The sequence below is a fragment of the Maylandia zebra genome, linkage group LG8, assembly GCF_041146795.1.
Source record: "Maylandia zebra isolate NMK-2024a linkage group LG8, Mzebra_GT3a, whole genome shotgun sequence".
NCBI lineage: Eukaryota > Metazoa > Chordata > Actinopteri > Cichliformes > Cichlidae > Maylandia > Maylandia zebra.
In genome coordinates, this window is record NC_135174.1 from 27,061,915 (window position 1) to 27,087,443 (window position 25,529).

A 25,529-nucleotide genomic window follows, 5' to 3' on the forward strand; every position below is an offset into this window, starting at 1 on the left:
AAACCTGCTGGACTCCAATTAGTGGAGGTGATTCATAATAAGCAGCTAGCAGCTACACCTGCCTGTGTTGGACATTTTAACATGCAAGTCTACGGAGATTCACTCACATTTGGAGCAAGTCTCAAGTGGCCACAGGAGGAATTGCAGTTTTTAGGCACTGGCCTCATTTCCCAGGATGATGCCTCTCGACTTGAACCAACGACTCTATAAAAGCTGGTTCATGCACCTGCCTGATTTGCCCAATAGCACACCCCCTTGAACTTCCAAGTATAATAATAAGAATAAATTGGATTGGACGCCCTATCTAAACAGCAGGGAGGTGGGGCTTCTGTGCCTGAGATGACCATATTAGGACTATCCCCTCTCTTGGCACTACATTTGTTTGTGTAAAAACAAGATCCAAGTTATAATAAACCAGAACATTTCATTCATGTCATAAAAAAATCCTTTATTTTTATCATCTTTCAGTTATTTTTAATCATTCTTTTGTTTTGTGGTCATTGTCATTGGACCTTTTGTTTTTCATTCATTTCTTCCTCTTCATGAAAAAGACTCAAACTGCCACCACACCGACCTCTTCCCCTCAAAGACCGTCCATAACCGCCAAGGGCGCCAAATCACCTGCATCCTCCCGAAATGGCCACAGCTCGATCCCCATTAAAGTCAGCAGCACAGGGCCCAGGCAGCCTGGAGTAAGTACAGGTCTGAATGCAGCTTAGAGCTCAGACGTGAGCCGACTGACTCGCTCAGTTTTCTTCACACTCGCTGACTGAATCTTGTTTGAAACGGTCAAAGAAAAACATGGACTGGAACCTGATTCCTCCCTCTATTATCACCAAACATTATATGAAGAAACAACTCATCAATTCCCCACTGATTAGTGTGCAATGTTACTGCATTCAACCATCTCCAAGACGTCTCTTTGCTGGAAACTAAAATAGTGTTGTGGTGACTTTCAGAGCGGTGCAAAGTCTCAGACTCCAGGGGCCAAAACTTCTGCCAGAACTGCAGCTCAACCAGGTACGAGCCGAGGACTTTGTGCTAAACTCAACTTTTATTTTACTGATTTTAGTATGGAAGCCTAAAGCGGACTGTATTAGCCATATCATTTAAACCTGAAACACGCTCATTTTTACAGCAAATGGGTTTGGCTGTAAATTTACTTTTAGTTTGCAGACTGTGATTGCCCTTTTCAGTTAAATATTTCGGTAATTTCTTTATGCAGAGAGTCAATATTCACAGTGTTGACCCTTCTTATTCACACCTTCTGTAATTCTCTGCTGGATATCAGCTTCTGGGCCAAATCCTGATTGATCGAGATCCATCCATCTGGAAAATATGTGTTCGCCGGCTGGGAGTGGTTGTTAGAGGTTCCTAGTGGTAGTTGCTTTGGTTGCTTGCAGGTTGCTGCAGTCACTTGTAGTCCCTGATAGACACCGAGCTGTCTGCAACGCAGGCCGTGCTGTAGTGCTTGTGCCTCACCATCTCAGAAGGTACAAGCAATTTTTTTTTCTCCCCCCCTTTCTCACTGTCCCTCTCCCCTTCTGCTTTTCCTTTCCTTCCTCTTTCTTTCTCCCTTTCCTATCTCTCACTCATGTCTGTCCCGTCTGTAACATCTGAAAATAAAATATAATAAATAATAAAAACAAAGATCGACCAAATGGACCAATACGGCAATGCCACGATGATCCATTTGGCAAAGTAAATCCATTGGGTATCCTTGTTGGTCTTCAGACAACAATTCTGATGGCTAAAGAACCAAATGGGACAGGCGGAGAAAAAAAAAAAAAAAAAGAAGGTACAAGCAGGTTGTAAGTACCTCACAACTCCCTGCAACCTCCAGCAACCACATGCAAACCAGCTGGTAGAGGTCGCTGACCAGTCTCTGTGTGACTGGATCTGTGGTTAGGAAACTGCCCACATCTAACCAAGAATCAGTGGACTCTTTGCATAAATGTGATTTATGTACCAGTAGAAATGTCATTATTCTTTACTAAATCACAGAAACAGGCATGAAATAATCTCCCCCCAAAATCCAAAAGCAACAAAGTGAATGGAAAACAGAAATTGTGTCGGTGGCTAAACAGCTGTGCAGAGAAACTCTTCAAAGAAAAAATGGCACCTAACGGGTAAAATAATTATTTAGTCTGCTCTTAAAGCTCGATGTGGCTCAGGGGGTTGGGAAGCGTATCTGTAACTGGAAGGTCGCCGGTTCGATTCCCGTGCTCTCTGTCCTTGTCGTTGTGTCCTTGGGCAAGACACTTTTCCATACCGCCTACTGGTGTTGGCCAGAGGGGCCGATGGCGCGATATGGCAGCCTCGCTTCTGTCAGTCTGCCCCAGGGCAGCTGTGGCTACAACCGTAGCTGCCTCCACCAGTGTGTGAATGTGAGAGTGAATGAATAGTGGCATTGTAAAGCGCTTTGGGTGCCTTGAAAAGCGCTATATAAATCCAATCTATTATTATTTTTAATATAGGCTTCCGTATTTTTGGAGTACGCGGTAATGATGTGTTATATTTTCTGTGATCTAGCTCGTGCCAACAAATCCCTCACTCCAAAAAATGAAAAAGGTAAAAAAATCAAATCAAATAAAGGAAATGATTAGAAATCGCTTCCAGCCTTGCATGGCCACAATAACACGGTCTGATCTGCTGTTTCTGGATCAAACTCGGTCAGCTTTTAGCCAGTAGAGCTCCTAGTATGCTTTATTTTTTATTATTTTTTAATGATTTCCTTCTACATGCATGACTCATCACACTCCTCCTAACTTATAATTTCTCTGGATCCTCTAGATGCCAGGAGTGGACAGAGCAGCCCCGGCACTCCCAAATCCCCCGGTAGCCAATCAAATTCTGCAAAGTCAGGGGCCGATGCCAACAAAGTGAAGAAGGTGGCTGTGGTTCGCTCCACCCCCAAATCCCCGGGCTCGCTGAAGAGCCGTCCACCGGCTCCTCTGGCTGCCGCGGCGCCGCTGCCAGACCTGAAGAACGTGAGGTCCAAGATCGGCTCCACAGAAAACATCAAGCATCAGCCCGGAGGGGGAAAGGTAACCCAGGAAATACTCTGAATACACCCCCTCACAGAACACTGCCCACTGAGTTTGCAGATCAGAGTTTTAACATTCACGTGACCGAGTGGAGTCGTCTATGATCCAGGCGTATATTTCTATGTGCCATTGTGGGTTTTTAATCATAAAACCTTTTCCTGCCACAAATGTGTCCCTCTGTTTCTGCAGCGTTTCATTTTGGCCTATTGGTGTATCATGGATAGCCTCAAAGCTGTTTTTAACATCATTTCTTCCTCTTTTAATCGCTGCATTGTGATTAAACGTGATGTTTTGCAGTGAACCGTGGCTAACAGACCGAGAGCCTCGAGAGTCGTTCCAGTTATAAAAACGATCAAATCTGAGACAAAGTTCCTCAGAATCAGCTGATATTTCTGCACAATAACGTGATGAGACCAGGCAGGAAGTTCAGGTTTTGTCCAGGTTTCAGGTCTGAGAAGCACCTCTTAAAAACTGCAAATCAGTTTTGTGTAACATCTGATGACCCCACTCGGTCATTTTACATGCTTGAGTTTTAATACCAACACAGAAGGCCCTGAACCCTTTGTTGTTCCTTCCACCTACCATTTCCCTGTCATGTCTGTTTCCAGAGTGGATTTGCTCATTTAGTTTTTTACTTGCTCCATTGTTACTTTTATTATTACATATAGGGCATTATTTCAGGGGCCAGCAGCTATGAAGAGAATGAAGAGCACACAGATTAACTAGTTAGTTTAACTTGAAGAGAAGAGCACAGACAGGTGAGGGAGACAGGTGTAACAGTGAAGATGTAAGGAGGATGTAGTGAAGGTAAGTGGGAAAAGAGGATGCTGGGATGAGGCAGGTGGTCTGTGTGGTGACCCTAAAAAGAGGAACCGAAAGAAGAAGACTAGATGATGACGATTTGTCAGGGTGAGATTTCAGAAGTTCAGGTGTTACTATACAAACACAAGTCAGGCAGCTGACTCACAATAATCCGCACACCTCAGGTCTCAACAGACAAATACACTAAAGATTATTTTAATCAAGTTAGTTTTGATAAGGACACAATGTAACTTTTTAAAAAAAAGATATTTTATTATTATTGTTATTTTTTTATTTCAATATTATTTAGCTCTAATCTTCCCGGGGCAGCCGTGTCTCTAAAAATGTTTGTGGAAGTAAAACTCCAGTCTGCAGCTCAGTGTGTCGAGTGTAGTCTGCAGTGTGATGTCGGTGTGTGTGTGTGTGTGTGTGTGTGAGACGCTAGAGGTTTATTTTAGCTAAAGCCATGCAGGTCGTTGGTCTAATTTTATTCAGGGTGCAGTCACGTGTCCGATGTTTTACTGATGAAACTCAAAAGTATCACGTGTTGTGATATTTATGGACCAAAATAAATAATTCAGCTCCATTCAGAGTTCAAACTAGAAAGTTTTTATTCTGGTAGATGATAGAAGAGCTGAAAAATCAGTCTTTGGTTCCTGCCAGTGTTGGACAAGTAAAGAAATGAGAAGAAGTGAAGACCAATGCACACTTTGAATTATCGACTCTCACCAACCCCGCATGCGGTCACACTCCCGCACGAGTTTCTTCCCACTTCTTTAATCAAATCAAGCCATCGTCTAAACTCTAAATCTAAAAGCTGACATTTTCACTTTTCCAGGTACAAATCCTTGATCAGAAGTTGGACTTTAGTAATGTGCTGTCTAAGTGTGGCTCCAAAGACAATATCAAACATGTACCCGGTGGCGGCAATGTGAGTAACTGGGGGATGAACTCAACTCCAGACTCTTGAGTATCTCTGCAGTTATGACCATCAGAAACTAACTCCTGGTAAAAGCAAAGTGCTCTCCTCTAATGATCCGATCAGAAGGTGGACTGGATGTGGAAACACAATCTGCTCAATAATCCGTAATTGGCATGGACTGCATATAAAAGATGGATGTAGCCACTGTGGCATCACTCACCCTGGTAGGCTGAGTCCCGTTTAACAGCTTCCAGCTGTTTGTTTTGGTCTTTGACGCCTTAGTTTTGGCTGAGAAACTGAGGTATGCAACGCAGCAGCGTCTTCCAGATCACAGGGAAGGACAGCCCTAGACGTAGCCACCAGTATAATCACGAGCTTTCTCTTCCAGTAACCGCTACTGGACTTGGTTGACAGTCCCAGAGGTATATGGTGCTGCACTGGAAACCACCTTTTTATTGCTTTGGCCATTAACAGATTGTCACCCATAGTTAGCACGAAAGACGGCAACTTGTCTGCACCAACCAGAAATGTTTTACCTTCAGAGTAAAAGTTGTCCTGCTGCTGCAACCAGCGTGTTTCAAAAGGCACAACTTTTATTTTGAAACGGTTTGTGATGCAATTTTTCAAGTTTAGCGACGGCTCCACAAACAGACAAGTCGGCTTCTACTGTGCAAACTGTGGGTGACTACGGCGGTCTGCTAGCAACTAAAGCAATAACAAGGAGGTTGTGGGTGCAGAACCTTTTTTGCATCAGCCAGGAACCAGTTGGTGAATACACAGTTTTCTGTAACAACCAGGTGGTTGCCGGGTGGTTGCCAACTAGTCTCTACGCCTGTAAGACAGACCTAACAGACCAATCAGACTGTATTAGCAGACTGACGATGCTTTATGGCAAAATAAGCTCAAATCTAAGAAAACAAATAAATAAAAAAAAAAAAACGAAAAATAGCTGTTGAGTCCATTCAGTCGTAAGAATTGATTTGCTACCACGTGATTGGCTAATTAGTTATTGCATTATGAGCAGAAGGACAGGTGTACCTAACAAAAACTGCTTTTGGCTACTACAGGAGTCGCCCTCTGCTGGACACAGAAAGAATGCAGGTTTAATTCAGCTCACTGTTCAGACCCAGAAGCTACGTCCATCATTTATATGCAGTCTATGCACATAAGACTGAAGTTTTTATATGATTTTAATTCTTTCACTGAAAACTGGTGATGTACTGAGCTAAAGCTGGCATCTTTAACATTAAACTGATTATTGATTTGCTTTTAACACAGAAAAAAAAAACACTGTTATATAGTTCTGATATTTAACAAATAGCTCTGTCTGTCCCAGTTAACATTAACACAGCCTCCTCGAGTTGGTTATGTTGACAAATTTGAGCAATTTTAAAAAAAAAATTAATACAATTTTTAGTATTTCTTTTTCATTTAAGTAATTTTGTGAGTGCAGCGTATTTCCTTAGTTGCTTTTTGTTTTTTATTCATGTTTCTGTTTCTAAAGAGATTTTTTTTTACACTTAATTAAGTTTTAATTAACTTTAATATCCTTGCTAAAACATCTGTTTGAAACTCTGCAGCTGCATTAAAACATCGCTATTTTTGCAATCTGCTCCACTAAAGTCGTCAGAAAACTGACGACTTCCTCGAAACGTGACAATTATGCAGAGTTACAGATGGCAGCTTTAACGCCGAGATCTCTTTCACCATCTCACTTCCTCCTTTCGGGCTGATTCTCTCCCCCCAGCTGTTCTCCTTTTATTTCCTGAAGAATTTACTTGTTTTCTGTCTTGTTGCAGGTCAAAATCCTCGAGAAGAAGCTGGACTTAAGTAACGTCCAATCTCGCTGCGGTTCTAAAGACAACCTAAAGCACACGCCTGGTGGAGGCAAGGTGAGAGAGACTGTAGCTTTAAAAGAAGTCCCACTAATTCCACAAAGGCACAAGCAAAGGGATTATTCACAAAGCCTGTTGCATCATTTACAAGTGCAGTTCAGCTTGTTTTACAAAAAAAAGCAACTTCCTGTCATTACAGTAGCGCCATTCTATGAAAATCAGCAGGTACCTCACACCTGACCTCATCAGAATCAACTGATTATGCACTGAAAATGTCACATGGACCCAAATACGCCAGGCTCCCCCTGCAGCCTCGCTGCTCTGTGACTCAAAGGGTTAACAGTCTCCCCCTCACCTGTGCACTTCTCCATCCAGACTGAAGGATTTCAGAGGTTTTCAGAGTCTGACGTGACTAAATCTACAACTTTATCAGTTCAAGTTCAAATTCAAGCACATCCTCTCAATAAAAAGAGGAAATGTTGAATCCATTTTTACAAATTCTGTAAAAAGAGCTGTCGTGGTAAATAATCTCGATCTTTTCCAAAGTACCTGTGATTATGATGCCAGAGATGGTGAGCAACATCCTCCACAGCGTTACACCACCTCGTCCATCCTCAACCGTTCATGAGAGGCAGGATGGATCCGTGCTTTCGTGGGGTTTATGCCACATTCTGACCCCACCATCTGAATGTCGCAGCAGAGACTTCGGTCTTCTCTTGTCTAATTACTGTGCATCTGCCTCAAGGTTCGACGTGTTGTGCATTTAGAGTTCTCTGTGAACCCACAGATGGATGTGTGGGGAAAAGATGAACAGATTCTCAAATACTCCGCTAGCACCAACAACCACACCATGTTCAAAGTCCCTTAAATCACCTTTATTCCCCCCAGTCTGATGGCCTTTAGCGGGTCTTTCACCATGTCTACATGCCTCAATGCATCAGGTTGCTGTCATGTGATTGGTTTTACTTCCTCCCTGTCTCGTTATGTCGGATTAGCCCCAGCTGTGTTTCCCTCCTGTTTCCCATTCCCTTGTTACTCCCTTGTGTATTTAAGCCCTAAAAAAGTATCTGATGAGTGTTTAATGTCATATTCTTGCATTTATAACTGGTGCTGTCATCTCTCTGTGTATTTATCGATCTCTAATGAAAAGTCTCAACCCTGTACGGTCAAAGTCATCACAGGATTACCTTCAACTTTTTTCTGATTGTTTCATTTTTTCCCCGATTGTCAAAAATGTGGAAAACAGTTAAGTGAAAATAAAATTAAAACCAGTTTTACTGCAGGTTAGAGTTGGAGTCATCTCCGATGATGACTTGGCCCTCAGAGGTCTAACTTGATGGTTGCCCCTGTACAGTTTGAAAACCTCTGAAATGCTTCACCTGATTGTAATGGCTTCAAAGCACCAGTGCGGCGATGTGGGGACATCTCCTCACGAGGGTTTCGGTCAGCTCTCACTCCCCCGAGCCTCAAACTCGTCCCTCCAACATCTAATCTTCCTCTCCAGTAATCGTCTTCATTCGCAGCTCTTTGCTTTCGCCGCCATAACTGTGTTTTTTCACCCCCATGTATCAACTTTCCAGGTGCAAATTCTCGATAAGAAGTTGGACTTGAGCAGTGTGCAGTCCCGGTGTGGCTCCAAAGATAATATAAAACATGTACCTGGTGGTGGCAATGTGAGTAGAGGTGTGCTTCCACTGAACGCATCCTCAGAAAGGAGCACAGATCCTCCCGTCTGTGTCCAGCCCTTCTGACCTCCCAAACGCTGACCTGTCAACTTCTCCCATTAACAGTTTTACTGAACTCGTGAACAGATCTGAGCGTTTCATACTAGAACAGCACTAAACCGCCCTCCCAGTGCTTTTCTTTCACTGGTTTAGATGCTCTGTAGTTTCTAAATCAGAGTCTTCTTAGTTTAGTGGATCTACCGTGTTATGCAATGCTCTGCGTCTCACGTAAGCCCGATAACTCTGTTGAGTCTTTGCCCTCAAATCTGTCCCTGAAGCCACACGCATGAATCCTGTTTGTGTTTATGTTTTTTATTTCCTAAAACCTTGATGTGAAGTGAACTAATTGTCCCCTCAAAGTGTCCCGATCGGGTAACAAAGAGCCCCGCTGTCCTCGGCTTCTCCACCAAACAGTGCCTGTTGTCATCCACGCTGAGGTGACCTCAGCTCGCAGAGAGACTGAGCGCTCTGTGTTTGCAGACAAACAGCCAAGAGTGACATCATCTATCCATGCATGGTGATGCATGGCTGCTGAAATCTGGCTTTTATCAGTTAGTGCAGAAGATGGTCACTCGTTTTTCTGCACTGGGGTAAGGTCGCACCGCTCAGATTAAAACTTTAAGTGTTAATCCAGTGTGTTAGTCGGTGCTGTTAATCTGTGTTTCCTTCCATAACCCGGTTCCAGAAAGCAGGTTTTTATAGTCAAGTCTGTCGTAAATGTAAGGAGAAAGATGGAAATCACAGATTTATTATTAATACATATTTAAAAAATGATTGGTCATCGTGCAACAAGTGAAACCTTAAATTTAAAGACTCCACACAATCCCCCATAAATCATCATCTGATTTCATTGACTGACTGAGTCGCTCTTATCTAAAAACAAAGGTGTTGATTCACTAAAAGCTCCCACGTTTAGAGACAGCTCCAACGCGACTTTAAAGTACGACTCAGAGACCGTTAAACCTGCTTTCAGGAACAGTTTCACTAACAGGCCGGTTTTATAGGATCAGTTCCTCTGTGGCTGCATGCAGGGCGACTTCAGAGCTGCTGACTCTGCTGGTCTGCATTCAAACTCTGTTTGTGCTGTTTTTTTCCTCTCAGATTCAAATCGTGCACAAAAAGATCGATCTGAGCAACGTTACATCTAAGTGTGGCTCGAAGGACAACATTCGTCACAAGCCGGGTAAAACATTATTCCAACTTTCTGCTTAATTTTAGGTGACGAGCTTTTGTGAACAGAGTACATAACGACAATATAATTAGTAGCAGAAGTCTCCTCCACCTTCAGTGTAAATGCAATACCACACGTAGTAATTTATGTCCATGCCTCTGCTCTGAATACCATGAAAAGCATTAACCTAAGAAGCTGGGGTGGAGGTGGGTTGCAAAGCGGCTTGGAGAGCCGAACGGCAAACACTCAGTCTGCCTTTTTTATTTTCGGATGGGTGGGAACAGTCAGCTGGTCCCTGCTTGAAGGTCTCAGGCAGCTGTGATTATTTCAGTAAAACATTTTTTAATGATGGTTTTCTTAATATTAACAAAAACTGGTTAAACTTCTGTAGCTCTGATTGTTTGATTTTAAAAGCAGGAAATGTACTGATGCTGGTTCTTACACTAAGTACCAGTACAAGTTCTTCCACTTCTGTAATAATGGTGCTGCACTCAGATTATAATTTTCTTTTTAGGTGGTGGAAACATTGAGATCAAAAACGAGAAGCTGGAGTTTAAAGTTCAGTCCAAAGTGGGCTCTCTGGGCAACATCAGCCACATTCCTGGAGGCGGGCAGAAGAAGGTGAAGTAAAAATCCACCGACGCGCTCTCTGCAGGCTAAAAGCAAAACGCTCAGGGCACCGTGGCGCTTCGTCACAGTTCTGTATGGAGACCAATCCGTGCCAAGAAAAAAATCGGAAAACAAACATTTTGATCTTCACTACATTCAAATTTCTACAAGCTTTTCCTCTTATTCCTCTTAAAAGTTAAACATCAGATTTTTTGTATTTATTTGTTTACTGCTAATGCAGTTTAAGAGTAAGATAAAAAAAAAAAACGAGACAAAATTTGCAGCTAAAAACTTCAAAAGCATCATATTTACTAATGAAAAAATAAATAAATAAAAATTCTAGAACTGAAAGTACATAGACAATATACACATATAATTAAAATTCAATTTAAATTAACTAAAGTTTGGCATCATTTGGCCTCAAGCATGTTTCAGTGCTCGGCTCTCTTCTTCGGAAAACCAGCTTTCAGCTCTTCTGCGTCTCTGTGGGTGAAACACACTCAGCAACACAGAAACAGCAAAACTAAAACCAGCGAGAACATTTCAGCTGATCTCTAACAGCCACGCTGACGTTCGTGAGGGTGTCACACACACAGCAGCTTTTAGAGCTTTTTTTTTCTTGGTTTTTCTGCTTTTTCCCTCCTTTGTTCAAGCTTCCATTTTCTTCATCCTGCTGATTTTCCCTTCATTTTAAAGTTTTCACTGTCGTTCTTGTCAAATTTCACTGTTGTGACAGCGTTTCGGGGTCACTGGAACTAAAAGTTTACAGGGGAAAAAAGGCAATTTAAAGAGATAAAGTTAGCAAAATTTATGTGAAAAAACTGGCAATGTATGAGAAAAACAGTGAATAATTTAATAATAATAAATTGGTTTGTTTCTTTCTTGTAATTTTATCACAATTTTCTCATATATTCATCAGATTTTTCTAATAAATTTCAGTTTTTCTAATTTTACCAATTTTCTCCTTTAAAATGTCTTTTTTAATCTCAGAAATTTTGTCTTTTTCTTGTAAAATAATTTTAAATTCTTCAAACTTTAAAATTCTGATTATATTCTCTGAATTTGACTCCTCCCCCAAGCTCCTCACATTTTTTTATTTGTATTTTTTTTTTTTTACCTTCAGCGGCCCTGAGACGCTGTGCTGCATTTTCTCATCAATTGTTTTGCTTTATTTTATTTATTTTTCATTTCTGTTGAAACCATCACGTGTATTTTTGTTGCATGCCTTTTTATTTCCTTGCTGGGGCTCCTCTGTAGAGGGAGAAGGGGAAAGACGGAGAGGGGAGCACCTCAGACAGCCCCTCGGTCCTCTCCCCCGCTGTCACCCCCCCTCAGTCACCTCCGACTGTCCCTTCAGCACCCATCACACCCATCCTGACGAACCCTCTCATAAAGATTGAGGACTCTTGTAAGTACCTACAAGCTGCTTCATCTCAGACTCTCAGACATGAGACATGACGTGGATAGTGCTGATTATGAGTTTTCAGGATCTGAGGCCTGTGCTGTGAAGCTAACCTAACATATCAGTCAGGCCAAGAGGTCATTCACACAGCCAGAAACCTCCTGCAACCGCTCTGCAACCATCAACCGGAGGTGGCTCGCTGGTTGCTGACCGGTTTCCTTTAACATTTAAAGAAATGTTATGAACATGGAAGCTGTAAACGTCTTTATTTCTGTTGCATGCATGCAAACAGTACCTCATGTGCACACACTTTTGAGTAAACAGCTGAGGGCGAATCATAACGCAGGAAATTAAAAGATTAGGTAGTGGAGGACTATCATTAGTCCTTAAAAATCAGAAAAATCCAGGCCATGGCTGATCTGATGTCTGACCTTCACCTCCGATCTCGCCACAGATTGAGAGCCACAAACTGAACTTCCGCGAGACAGCCAAGGCCCGCACTGACCACGGCGCCGAGATCGTCTCCTTGGAAGACTCCCCTCACCAGCTCAGCACCGTGTCCTCCTCTGGCAGCATCAACATGACCGACTCTCCACAGCTCTCCACGCTGGCTGACCAGGTGTCCGCCTCCCTGGCCAAACAAGGCTTGTGAACGCGCTCGCCGCACTCCCCGCCTCGACCGCACGACCACGTAGAGGAGTTGTGATGCCTTCCTCGTTACTTTCACAGGACTTTTATTTGATTTTTTTAGCTGCCCGTCACTGTTTATCCTCCACTAACCTTTGAATCTCGTCGAGGCGTTGCTATTAGAGGTCTTAAAAAAGAAAACAGATTAACCAGTAGGCCAACATGTATTGAATATCTCTCTGTGGTCTTTGATCTCTACACTTAATTTGAACCTTTTTGTAAGTGTCCCTTTAAGAGTTAAAGCACCCCAGCAGAGCGAAATCCTCCCTCTGAGGATCTCCGTACATATCCCGCTAAATCGTCTAAGACTCGGTTTCCCGTCACATTGACTGTGAACCCTTTTAGAAGTGTATCTTATCAGCGTCACCTTTGACGGGTGTCCCCTGATTCTTTTTTTTATTTATTTATTTTTTGATAAAAAAAACAGAACCTTGAAGATGGAGGTTAATGCAGACTGTTTGTGGGACGGGGGTGGGGGTCCGTTTGCGCTAAAGCAGAGGGATCAGATACAGGGTCCGGTGAAGTGGGCGGAGGAACAGTTAGAAGGAAAAAGTAGCAAATATTTCTCGTCAAGGCAGAAAAGAAAAAGCTTTCAGACCTCACTGCTGTCTTTGCTTTGTGTAGTCCTGACATGTGCTGCACCTCGAGCTACTGCAGGAGACTGCGGGGTGGGAGGGGGCAGAAGTGAGACCGCAGAGACAACAGCGACTGATCGCGTCGCCTTCACGCGACTTTTTACGGGACGCGCCGAGCTCAGATGTTCGTTCAGAGCCGCGAGATCGAGAAGAAAGAGAGAAATTACACTTAACGGAGGGTTGAGAGAGGCCTTTACCAACGGCAGCTGTGCTGTTTAACTCTTCCCTGCTTAATAGGAGAAACATGGCCGAGTGAGGGTGATCTTGTTCTAACGGCCATTGAAACATTTGTTAACCGATAAATACACTGAAGCATCAGGATTTTGTAGTTTCTTATAAAGTAGCTGGCTCGTTGTTGTGGCGACGATACGGTAAAGCTGTGCTGTCTGCTGCGACCCGCAGCTGCTGAGACCTCGTTACAGCCTGGTGGCACTTTCACGGGTTCAAACTTCCACTGCAGACGTGAGCAGCACGCTGGGGAATATTTCACCTTAAATATGGAAGTTAAAGGGCCCGGTCACGTGTTGTAAGAACACTAAAGCTAAATAAGGAAAAATTTAAAAAACAAAATGTCAACATTTCTTCTTCGGTTTTATTTGACTTATTTAAGCTGGTTTTTGTTCCCCGCTGTTTCCTGTTCTCTGTGTGAGTCGTTCGGCTCAGAATGATCAATTATCTGAGCTCGGTGACGAAGCGAGGGGCTGCTGCCTCTCCGCGGTCTCATTTCTGACGCTCTCCCTGCGTCGTAGGTGAGGGAGGGGCAGGGGAGCGTTACCTGGATTTAAAAAATACAGAAAAAAGACGAAGTGAAGAGCTAGAGTAGAGACTTTGTGTTGGGCACAGTTTTATAATCGTACTCTGTGGATATATGACATGTATTTGATATGAAGAAACATTTGTATCGTGCCTGCTACTGTCAGTGTTCTTTTTTTTTACTGCTTTGTGTAAATGCGCTACAGCTTGAGGAGGGAAAATTAACCTTAAAGTGACATTTTCATAGCTAAACTGCGAGGAGGAGGCTAAGAACAGTATTTATGCACTTACAGGTAGGTAGACTAAAGTTTTCACAGCGGTGACACAAACACTGAAAACGGCTGTTTTACTGTTAATGGATCGTTTGTACGGAGAAGATTGTGAGTGTTGCACGGCAGGCGGACGGTGAAGACCTCCTTAGGCAGTCTGTATCCAACACACATGCACCTGAAACACAGGACTGATCAGATGGCCGTGTTTCTCGCTCCCTGCAAAGTAGTAAAAGTGCACTTCGTGGCAAAAGTTTGTGGACGCATGAGAGCTTATCTGCTGCAGATTTTTAGCAGTAGTCCAAAAGTCACGAGTGAGGCTTGATGAGCGTCACAGGAAGTGTTTGGTGGGCCAGAGGAGACCTGAACGCCACAGCACACAGTGGTCCCAGATAACAAAAAGAAACCTCACACTTGGGCCGGATATTACTTGCCATTTGGGTTTTGGTACTTTCTCGGATTCATTTGATGAGCCGTTACATTTAACTATGACTCAGTGTTTAATTAACTTTTAGAAAATGTGTCTAAATTCTCAGTAAATTCTGACCAAAGGCCAGAACAGGAATATTTAGAGGAGGTGATTATTTCACTGCCTTCATGGTGCTTTAGCCACAGGTGCATCATTTGGCCCTAACAACCAACACTTATTTCCACTGTGAGGTTGTTGTTTGAACATGGAGGCAGCCTCAAGTGGCCATCAGAGGAACTGCAGTTTTTGGCACTGGGAAAAAACCCGTCAAAGTTAAAGGATAGATAGACCTTCCTTTAAGCAGCAAAAGTGCCCGAGTATCAGATTAAAATATGATCCCTTTTAAATGGTTGAGCCAGACAGGTGCGTCCACTTACTTTTGTCCACGCGGTGCATATGTGGTCACGTTTTTGTTGTGTTCTCCAGCTGGAGCCAGGTTAAGACGTTCCCCTGCAAACAAACCCAGTTCATGTGCTCAGAGACGTCCCGATGTGGCCCCCCCGCTGATTCATTACTCGCATTAAAATGAGTGAAACAGCTTCTTGCATGCAGCTCATGTAAGAGACAGCCGTCTGCTTGTTGCCCCCCTTTCACAAAGCGATCTCTCTGTATATCCTGTTTATATTTGCTCTGGAACTGGACGGATGTACCAATTATTTTTTTTTTGTATAAAAAAATGTGCAATTAAGGGTCAAAAGGTCACCGACTTTGCTGTAAGGTTTCCTAAACGAGCAAGCACACGAAAAGCTTGCAACATTATCTGCATGCTAAACCCTCTTTAGTTCCAGTTCCACGCTCGTCTCTGCGTGCAGGACGGACGCGAGCACCCAGGGACGGGAGCCGATCTCCGAGAGGTTTCCACAGTAACAAAACTCGTCACCTTCTTTCGTTTTTGTTTTCCTCTCTTCGGGGTTACTTCTGACGCTGTACAGTTGTGGAAATGTGATTGTTCTCGTTATTGTGCATTTTCTCAATAACTGGTTTATGATGATTCTTGTTGCTGTATATGTGTATTTGAAAATAAATGCTATGAAGTCACCGTGGTGGTGAAGGAGTGCAAAAAAATCACTCCCAGATCAGACGGGACTCATTCATCTGTTTCCAGCGGAATTCAAATATTTATGTTATTTGGTGCTTTACATTTTCTTTACAGTAACGATGTGTTTTACTGCATTTATGAAATATAAAACATAAGAGAAACTTTTTCCTTTTTATTTATACGAGCAAAATGCAACAGCTGTGAAAAAGAGGGGGAAAATTTATTAGTGTGTAAAAGCTGAAACGGTCACTGTAATAAAAAAAAAATCACTTTTAATTTAAAGAATAAAAATGATTAAGCTAATAATTTAGAAATTACTTTTAAAAGGCCTGTTTCAGTCTTATTTTATCCAGAGTTCAGTATGAGGTCGTCCTCTTAGTGCAGCTGCACAACAATCAACCCTGGGACCTGCAGACAACAATTATATCGATATTCACTAATAAACGTAAAAGTCACAATCTGTCCAAATTATTCTGTTCTTTAATATTATCAGCAAAGCAGCAGGGAGCCCTCAGCAGTCACTGGAGGCCAACACTGGCACTTAAACAGTGAATAAAGGTAAAACCTGCTTTGATTTTATTTCTGAAGCAGCTGTATACTTTGATGTAATACCACTTTGCACCACAAGATGGAGCACTGTGTGTGAACTTTCTCAGGCTCTAGAAGGTGGAGGTTTTTTTTTAAATTATGATTAATTGTTTTTAAAATTGCAGGCTTACGTTTTTTTAAATAAGGTAAGTGATCTACTTTAAAATGTCAGCCTGGTGAACGATTAGACTTTAGAGGACGCGAGCAGCAGCAAACATCTGGAAACATTAAAATGCACCTACTGGTGAAATGCTGCCCTCTGGTGGTGAATGTTTTCATTCACACGTTGAAACAAAAAGCACCTTTAAGTTGTCAGCGATAAGAAAATAGCAGTGCTATAGCTATAGGTTTATGCTTTTTTCTTTAGTGTTCGCTTTATTTTTAATTTCTTTCAGTTCAAAGTTCACAGCAGGCATCATAAAAACAGCCAAGTTTGAATAAACAGCCACAAGTTCTGTTAACAATTTCATCAAGTAAGGTTTTGTTTTTAAAGCCCAAAATACTTTTATAAATGTTTTAGCCAACCAAAAAGTTTTCACACTCAGTTTTAAACTGTAGTAACAGGTCAAAGGTCACCCATGTCAAAACAATGTTACTTAGTGCCAGGTTAGCACACTTATGGACATCATTCAGCTGAAATGAAGCTTTCTGAGCCGGCAGTCTGAGGATTGGTGCAGCGGTCACAACAGGAAGGTCGCTCTCGTCTCAGAGCCGCCAGGTGGCGTTTCAGTTTCGTCCCACAATCCAGGTCTAACTGCAGATTGTAGGTGTGTGTACAAACAAGACTTCTAGTTGTACTTTTAAAGCAGCAGCTTTCTCCTCAGGCTGCTGACAGCAGGTCAGTCCTCATGTTTTATTCTCTTCCTGACATAATCCCAGAGGATAACTGGGTCTTCTTCTGGGAGTCAACTGGAGCTTTCTCTGGTGAGGCAGACACATTAACCAGTAAACTGTTTAAACCAGTCACCTCTCCACTGAAAGAAGTTGTGGCATTGAAACTCCTTTCAGCTGTTTAATCTAGAGTTTCACACCCTGAAAGAAGAGTCGCTCCATTTCCTGTTAACCTGCTCAAAGCGCTGCTGATTTTTCCAGCAGATGCCTCAACTCCCCATTTAATCACTGCCTGGGTGCCCGTGAGCCCGGGCGTACGTTCAACCCCAGCTGTGAACCTTTCACACCTCTGACAAAGTAAGTCAGAATTAAAACTCCTCGCTTCATAGTAAGAAAATCTTACTTTCTACATAAACCATTCATGTTACTGCGTTCTGATTGGTCGGTTATGGATTTAAAACAGGACACTTCAGTGAGGATGACACTTCCAGACGCAGCAGGTGGAGGTGGTGGTGTAATCAGGACGCTGATCACAGTTGTTTCACTTCATCAAATCTGACAGTAAAAATGTAGATTTCTGGCTCGTTCAGGACCACCTATGAAAAGTCTGCATTCAAACACCCGGAGCCAGAGGACAAACGCAGCGCTACACCTGCGAGAGGCGAGCGGTGACATCACACAGGTTAAAATGAGCTGAGAGCAGGACCACGGCACCAAGTTAAACATAAATGTTTTAATGGTACTATTTACAAAAAAAGAAAAAACAATTCAGCTTTTTGATTAGGTTATAACTGCTGCAACAATCAAACAGGTACATCGACATCTCGCTTAACTACAAAAAAAGAAAAAAACAAACAGTGACTGAATGGCTGCGGGATAAAAAGGTGTAAAATGAAAAACCATAGATTTTTTTTGCATAGCAATTAGTTACTTTAAGGTGGAGGGAGGAGGAGTGTGTGAGGTTATATGGAGGATGTGGTGAAAATAAAATCCGGTCTGAGTGTGACGTTCGATCGATCGATCGGTCGGAGGGGGCAGCAGAAGATTTTTTCCCTTGGAGAACCTGAGCTCAGGGCGGCTTCAGCTGAGAGCTGCTACATGTGAAATGTGAGAGGAGGGAGGGCGGGGTTTGTTTGCCGCGCTGCGATTTGACGTTTCCATTTCCTCTTTTCTTTTTTTAAATTAAGTGGACGCCTTTGTGCCGTCGGGATCGGACGCAAGCGTGTTTGCTGACATGCAGCGGCGGTGCTTTGAGGGGTAAGTGCTTTAAAAAGAAAAAAAAAAAAACACTAATAAAAAACAAACTTAAAAACGCCGCGTCTGTTTGTGCTGCCCTGTGAAGCTGAACTGAAAACAGAGGCAGCGGCGGGAGATCAAAAAAGGAATGATTTACTATTAAAAGGAACGCACAAAAAAGAAGAGGATGAGTCAGAACAGAACGAGAGAAAAACTAACAAAAAACACGTCAGGAATGAAAAAACAAACATAATGAAGCAAACCAGACTTGGCAGTTTAAAGAAGTGCTCTGGTGAGTTCAGGCGACCTCTAGTGGAAGGAGGGGGAACCACATCTCAAATGTATCAGTTTTATTTGGATGAGGAAGGTCTGAGGGGGCGGAGGAAGAGGAAGGGCTGATTTTTTTTCTCCTTTTTTTATTGTTTTATTTGTCACTCCACTAAAAATGTACATGGGAATTACAAGCAAACTAGTCAATAAAAACAAAAACAAAAAAAACCCTTTGGCCATATTTTTGAGGAGTCCGCTACATAGTGCGCTACGAGTGTACACGCGACGTATGAAACACCACTAAGCCCCCATGTACATTGTTTAGCCTACTACAGAAATTTTTTTGTAACGTGTTGTTTTTATACTTTTTTTTTTTTAAACATTTATCTTTTTTTTTTTTTCTTTCGTGTGACAAAAAACAAGTGTCGGGAAAGGCTTCTATCTCCGTAATGTTCACTAAAAACTGTGAAAGTATTAGACTGATGTTTGAATATCAAACAACAGGAACCCATTTAATGTTATTCTGCGCTGAGGTTCTGCTTGTTAATGCCAGAGAGGAGCTGTGTGGGTGTGTGGGGGGGGGCCCTCATTCATCGGTGGGTGGAGGACTTGTGTTTTAGGGCGCCGCCACTGTTCTCGTCGTCAAGGGGCGGCTCTGCGTCATCCGAATCGAGGCGTCCGTAGGCCATCGCTCGGCAACCTGAGATGCTGCGCATCCTGGGCCTGACTTGGTGGTCGCTCTCAGACTCGGGCTCTGGGGCTGGGTCTTCGGGCAGGGGGAAGCACCGGCGTTCCCACGGCGCCACCGTCTGGGGGGGGGAAAAAATGCGGGTGTTAAAAACGAATGAAAGTTTCAGACGCTTCACAGGCTGACTGATCCTCAGGGGTGGAGCTACGTACCCGCTCTTCGAAGGTGAAGTCTGGCGTGGAGCACCGCGTGTCCTCACTGGACAGGAGCCGGTGGGAGTCCCTCGAGCAGGGCGTGTGGGGGTTGGAGGCGGTGTCGGGGCTGGCGGGACTCATGGGCGACGGCACGTAGCTGTAGTCATGCAGCATTGGGCAGTGGCCCGGGTCGGGGGACGCGGGCTGAGGGGTGGGCGGGTTGGTCCCGCACAGCAGAGGTGTGGTGCGCCCGTCCACGGACTTGTACGACCTGAGGAAGAAACGGAGGAGTTGTCAATGTCACGGCTGCCGCGTGACAACAAACGCGAGGCGCTTACTGAGGCGTATGATGCTGCTCTTACCTGCTGCCCCGCCTCTTAGCAGGAGCCAGGGCCCTCCAAGTCCAGCGAGTGCGCTCCTGGTCCTCATAGGCCTGATGGAGCTGAATGAAAGCTGCGTCTGACAGGTCCTCCACCTGCAGAAACATCGCATGTCATCAGGACCCCCAAAACTCGTTTGCTTCAGTTTAATCATCAAACACTGAGAGAAAGCAGTTTGACCATCTGAGCTCGAACAACGACGCTGAGATGTTTTTATAACTTTTAATGTCACGCTAAGAATTTGAAAGAAGAGTTTTTAGGTTTTCAAAGCCTTCATGATTGCTTCACAGGTTAAAATGTACGAGTCAGATCCGACCACCAGGTGTCACTGTTCGCTCAGCAGCTCAGGATCTCCTGAACGGATCCTAACATCCCAGCTTAACACGTGAAATCTGATAAATACCACAGATGAGGTGGTTCTCTCACCTCGCGTTCGTTCTCCTCCTCGGTTATGGGCTGCGAGAAGGCGTCCACACACCGCCAGCTTTAGAAAACAAGACAAAAACGTGTGAGTGCAGGGAACCAGCAGCCACAGCAGAGTGGTATTTTTCCATGCAGGTATCGGTTTACCTGGGCGTGAGAATCTCTTTGTACTGAAGCTTCTCCACGCGGGTGGTGGCAGCCACAGACATGGGGATTACTATGTTGTTGATGTCGAAGGAGCTTTCACCTCGCCTCCTCTTGATTGGCTGCTGCTGGAGAACAAAGGAGGAGTGTAAACAAGCGAGACTTTACACAGAAGTCTGCAAACAATAACGACTCGACCGGCTCCGACACACTTTCAGCTCAAACGCTCTCACAGCCTGCAGGGAGGATGACACGTGTCATCATGTTAATCCAAAAGATGAAGGTTAATAGAAACTGAGGTCATCATGAGCTCACTTCACAAACACATTTGGATATTTACAATTTACAGGTTTCCTCCTTAATCCAAGGAGACTTTGTTTAATAAATGTTGTCCATGTTGGTGTAAAAGACCAGCAGGCAACAATTACACGCTCATGTTTTAGGGTGAGTGTGCAAATGAGCTGAAGATGCCCTGCAGGTCACAATCAGTTGGTCGAGTCTGCAGCATTTAACCATTTCTAGGTCCAAATACTCCTTCAGCTCCTGAAAAACAAACCGAGGCAAAACCGAGCGCTCCAGATTTATCCAGCTCCAAGAAAATCACCAGATGAACTTTAATATCCGTGAAAAAGAGGCTTTACGAGGTTTAGAGACTCAACTTTGGATGTAAATGAAGACAAAACATCATTGACTTGTAACAAGTTTGTGAAGATGAGTACATGCAATTCAATACAAGCACAAAAAAGACGTAGGACGAGTTAAATTGCTTCCAAAAGTTCACACGGCAGGAAGAAGACGCTGAAAGCAGACTGAACTTCAGCCGTGAGAACCTCTGGAGTGAGCCCATCCACAGCAGCAGGTTAATCAGTAAAATGCTGCTTCATGGTTTCAGATTACTCGCTAAGAAGTCCTGAAGCTAAGCTAAGCATCAACACAGACAGCCTGATTCTGAAGTGTGAAAATAATGAATTAAAATAAAGTAAAATTATTAAAATAATGATGAAAATGAGAGAAAAAAGCAAAAACAAAAACAAGCCCAGACAGCGCAGCACGTTAAAGCGCTCCGACCACGAACGGGGTCACAGATCACGAGTTACAGAGCGGATACGGCAGCAGCTGGCGCAACGAGTCTGCCGAGTGTTTTTGTTTCCTGCTGCTTTTTCTGCTCCAGCAACCACAAAAAAGTTTCAGCTCGAGTTTAACGTCTGAACCTCCGCCCAGCGACAAACACTGTGTGATGAGTGTTTATCGAGGGAGTGTTCTTCTCACACCGAGCCTCAACTTTTACTTTTGTTCGCATTAATGGCGCCAAAAACGCATCAGACAGTGACGCTCGCAGCTTGTTTGCATGCTGCCGCCGCAGAAGTCTCAGTTTGTTTCCCGTCTTCCTCACTACAGCACAGCTTTCCCACACACACCCCGTCTAAGACTTTCCCTGGAACACATTTTTTTAATGCTGTGCTTGTCATCTTGTGTCATGTGAAACCATCAGATATCCACGCAGCTACTGAAATAAATGAATGTCATTAATAAAATATATGACTGCAGTAAAGCCTGCTTAAAAAAAACACAGCAAGCATTTTTAAAAACCCCGGACTGATGATTTGAATCATCCAAATAAGGTGTGAGATCTGGGGTGGCGTCCTTACAGGCGTGCTCGGGACACTCTGGCTGCTCAGGCCCAGCGGCACAGAGTTCTCTGAAGATGTGGACAGCTGGCGTGTTAGGGGGCTGTGCAGGGACGAGTGCATGTTGGCTAGAGTCGTGCAGGGGGTGCTCGAGTCCATGAAGAGCTTGGGGGAGGCTGGAAGAAAGAAAGAAAGAAAGAAAGAAAGAAAGAAAGGAAAAGTCAGGCGGGTTCACTGATGGGACCTCAGATTAAAGCAGTCCCTGCTGCAGACGTGTAACTCACAGTCCGCTCTCTCCAGCGAGTGCTCCCTTATTCTCTTGCGGCTGTAGTTCTTGTCGTACGGCCCTAACGGGGTCGAGATGGCCTGCAGCCGCTCTGTCTTGCACACAGCCTGGCCCTCCAGCCTGGCCGCGTTCATCACGCCGCTGCTGCCGCCGCCGCCTCCGCCAACGCTGCTGTCAACTGTCCTCGACTTCTCAGCGCTTCTCTTGTGGCCCAATCCTGCAACACCAGGAGTACATCAGGTTACTGTCATATATGTCACAGGTTAGGACAACTGACGGCGCTTCCACAGTCATGGACGTTTACATTACACATTAAAACAAACATGTTCAGATAATAAAAATTTACTCCAAGACTTTTGTTGAGTTTAAAAATCCACTGCCTGAAGTTTTTAGTTGGCTTATGTTCATATGTCAGATATTAAATCTTCACGTGTGAGATGGTGGAATTAGTAAATGCGTATTTTCTCCTCTAGGATAACAACCAATCAACAGCTGCTCTGTTCTCAGCTGAGTGGATATGACATCGAGATCGGGCCTTCTCAGAAGGCAGATTCTTTTCTGAGAAGCGTCTCATTGCGTGAAATTAGGAAATACGGCAGCTACTAGGACAGAGTGAACTGTGAAACCTACACAGCTGGAATTAAGCAGAAACCTGACCTGAACAACAATCACACTGTGTCCCAATAATGTGCTGACTTTAAAAATGACATTTCGTAACATCGTACATTTGTACACATTTGTCTGTTTCTTCACGTCTTATATTTATTTTGTATGTGAGAGGTCGTATTTAAGTCTGGGTGATGTGATCTCAGAGGCGTCGCTGTGCTCGTGTGCTGCCGTCAAATGGCAGAAAGCTGCCGCTCGGACAGCTCCCATACTTACTGACTGCCATGAGCGAGTTGGTGAACTTGTGCTTCTCTTTGGATGAGGAGAGCTTGTGTTTGAGGGAGAGCTTCTTCAGTGGTTTGCTCCTCTCCAGTGACTTGGTCTGCCACTGGCTCTTCATCACCTGCTGCAGGCGCAGACCTATACAAACGTCTGAGGAAGACAGCGGCAGAGGAAACGAGACTCAGAAAAATCAACTTCCTGAAGAAAATTTTATGCTTTCCCTCATATTCTGTCAAATACGTTCTTGTTATGGTGACGGAGGTTCACGTTAAACACGGTGAAACTTTCAAATTAACGAGGTCAGCATACGAGATAAATGCTGACTCAGTCTCGGGCAGTTTTTTTCTACACTTGGCTCTTCTCAGGCACACATCTCGACCTTCCAGATGTTTCCAAGGGGCAGCCAATCAGGAGCTTACTTTTTTCACACAGGAGGACAAACTGAGGGCACTTCTGTAACTACACTCACATTACCCCCACCAGGGGGCAAAGTTTTCCGTGGATGTGTTAAAACTCAAATGTAATGAGGGTTAAGTGTTGAGCGTTTTTAGGCAAATTGAGGTTCAGATGAGCACATAGTAGCATAAACTGATATTACATCACAGTGCAGCCCAACTTCAGCTAATAAATATATTCCCTCAGGGTTTTTTTTTGTTTGTTTTTTTAACCCCAGAGGGAATATCCACTACTGAAGCACTACTACTAGAACAAGAACGCAGCAGTAACGCACATACAGGCTGCCAGACACCATTAAGCAACAAGAACAGGAGAAGAAAGCGCTGTAGCTACCAGGGATCAGACTGGTAAGGTCTGTATGGAGCTGTGACATTGCATGCTGCTGTACTCACAGGAGAAAAAACACAAATATCTGCCACAAATATAGCATTTCAAGTAGTCTGGGGTGGAGGGTGGGTGAAATTATCATCCTTAATATGAATCATGCCAAGTCCAAGAATACAAAAGACATATTCCTAAAATTAGTGCTATAAACTCTTGAAGAGTTTTCTGCAGTTTAGTGATTCACATGAAACAAGCCTCAGAGCAGCGGTCCAAATGTTCACTAATAACCTTTAAAGTCACCTCCAAAATGTTCCCCCTTTGTTTTAGTGTAAACAAATTTAGGTGCCCAGTGAAAATTACATCCATGAGACACCCTGAAATAGCTTAAGAAAAAACAAAATGATTAAACAGTGAAAAGAAAACACGACATCACATCTCCTCTGGGCTCAGAGTTTCAGAAATAACCCAGTTAAATTACAGGAAAACAGACGAGCAGCCCACAACCCAGACTTAAGACAATTACACTTTTCCCCCCTGTATAATTAAAAAATAAAACTTATTTCCTGTCATTTATTGGTTTGTTGGTTACACATTTTATTTATCGTTAAGAGCAAAAATAGAACACTAAACTGCCTGAAAAGTTTTGCCCTCCCTCTGGGAGCAAATCAGACGTCCTGATAGGCTGAATCTGGCACCAGGCTGTGTGCTTTACACTGCAACCTTAGATAATCTATTCTGTGAGCTTCAGCCAAACCTACTGCTTCATTTGTCCGTGTCGTGTAAAACTGTTCATGTTTTGATTTGCAGTAAAGTCAGAAATTCCTGTCTTCATTTATGTGAGTTCCTTGCTGCGCAGAGAGAGAGAAGACTCTAAATGACTAAATATGTTCAGCAGAACTTCCTGCTGAGCTCACAGCCACGCCTTGTTTGTCTTCCCCTCTGAATGTAAAGGAGGAAATGGCTGCGTAAACTCAAGCTCCGCTCTGAGACCAGCACTGACCGTCGGGGAAGGAGAGGATGGGGTGGACGCCAAGATCCAGCCTTGACAGGCGCTCCAGGGTGGGCAGCTCGTACTGAGGGTCCTCTCTGGGGGTGGGCCAGCCACCGCACATCACACAGGTGGGGTTAACCCTGCAGTTACACTGGATGCAGCTGCTCCTCGGGGCCTGCCAGGAGGACAAACGAGAGCGGTTGCAAATCATTCACAGCCAAGCTGTGATTATTAATAATTCAGCGGCTTCACTGACACGGCCGTTAAACACTTATTGAGTGAGTCATGCCAGAAAATGTTCTGCTCTTTAGAGCCGCTGACGTCATGCTCCGTGTGCCTGCTTTATGTCTATTCCCCCCATTTTTAAAATTACTCTATTATTAGTTCTGCTGGTACTTTACTGAAACTTTCTCTTTTAATAGATACAAAAACAGAACAGACTGCACCCGCTCCTTAAGCTCCTTGTTGAATTTTATCTAGATTTTCTTCTTTTCCATTGACCTTTTGTATTTTATTCTATTTTTTTTCCTATTTAGCTGTGCCATTTTTTTTTCATACTGAGCCATTTCAGTTTGTGTTCCACTCTATTTAAGCCATGTTGTGTTTAATGAGTTTGGTCCTCCTACTAGAACCCCCCCCCCCCCCCCCCCAAATATAATCAGACAATACCTATTAGAATTTGTAAATCACTGGTGTTCAAAAGTTCCTCTGCAGAAAATGTCCTCCATCTCATCTGAGATATCAGCTCCTATTTTGATTATGTTTTGCTAGATGAACGCGCGTGGACGTATCTGACACCGGTTTAGTTCGCTGTACTTCGTCCCACAGAAATAATCAGT

General features: G+C 43.7%; 2 protein-coding genes across 29 annotated transcripts in view; one reads left to right on the top strand and one right to left on the bottom strand.

Annotated features, from left to right (window-relative positions):
- The window catches only part of mapta (microtubule-associated protein tau a), a 36,680-nt gene extending 21,252 nt beyond the window's left edge, over positions 1–15,428 (top strand). For 13 of the 25 annotated variants that reach the window (XM_076887724.1, XM_076887726.1, XM_012923191.4 and 10 more), the window contains 9 exons: positions 552–692; positions 960–1,020; positions 2,794–3,047; positions 4,687–4,779; positions 6,570–6,662; positions 8,186–8,278; positions 9,431–9,512; positions 10,015–10,121; positions 11,966–15,428. In XM_076887724.1, coding sequence (XP_076743839.1) covers positions 552–692; positions 960–1,020; positions 2,794–3,047; positions 4,687–4,779; positions 6,570–6,662; positions 8,186–8,278; positions 9,431–9,512; positions 10,015–10,121; positions 11,966–12,163 — 1,122 coding nt within the window. In that variant the 3' untranslated portion in view covers positions 12,164–15,428. Of the gene's footprint in view, positions 1–551; positions 693–959; positions 1,021–2,793; positions 3,048–4,686; positions 4,780–6,569; positions 6,663–8,185; positions 8,279–9,430; positions 9,513–10,014; positions 10,122–11,366; positions 11,518–11,965 lie in introns of all 25 variants that reach the window. The other 12 variants (XM_076887731.1, XM_076887732.1, XM_012923193.4 and 9 more) reach the window with 6 other exon arrangements.
- A 2,067-nt stretch (positions 15,429–17,495) lies between these two features.
- The window catches only part of LOC101467146 (KAT8 regulatory NSL complex subunit 1), a 45,383-nt gene continuing 37,349 nt past the window's right edge, over positions 17,496–25,529 (bottom strand). For 3 of the 4 annotated variants that reach the window (XM_076887720.1, XM_076887722.1, XM_012923201.5), the window contains 9 exons: positions 24,700–24,865; positions 22,914–23,069; positions 22,030–22,248; positions 21,767–21,921; positions 20,121–20,245; positions 19,977–20,034; positions 19,533–19,645; positions 19,189–19,441; positions 17,496–19,097 (listed from right to left, as the gene is read on the bottom strand). In XM_076887720.1, coding sequence (XP_076743835.1) covers positions 18,879–19,097; positions 19,189–19,441; positions 19,533–19,645; positions 19,977–20,034; positions 20,121–20,245; positions 21,767–21,921; positions 22,030–22,248; positions 22,914–23,069; positions 24,700–24,865 — 1,464 coding nt within the window. In that variant the 3' untranslated portion in view covers positions 17,496–18,878. The remainder of the gene's footprint in view (positions 19,098–19,188; positions 19,442–19,532; positions 19,646–19,976; positions 20,035–20,120; positions 20,246–21,766; positions 21,922–22,029; positions 22,249–22,913; positions 23,070–24,699; positions 24,866–25,529) is intronic. The other variant, XM_076887723.1, reaches the window with a different exon arrangement.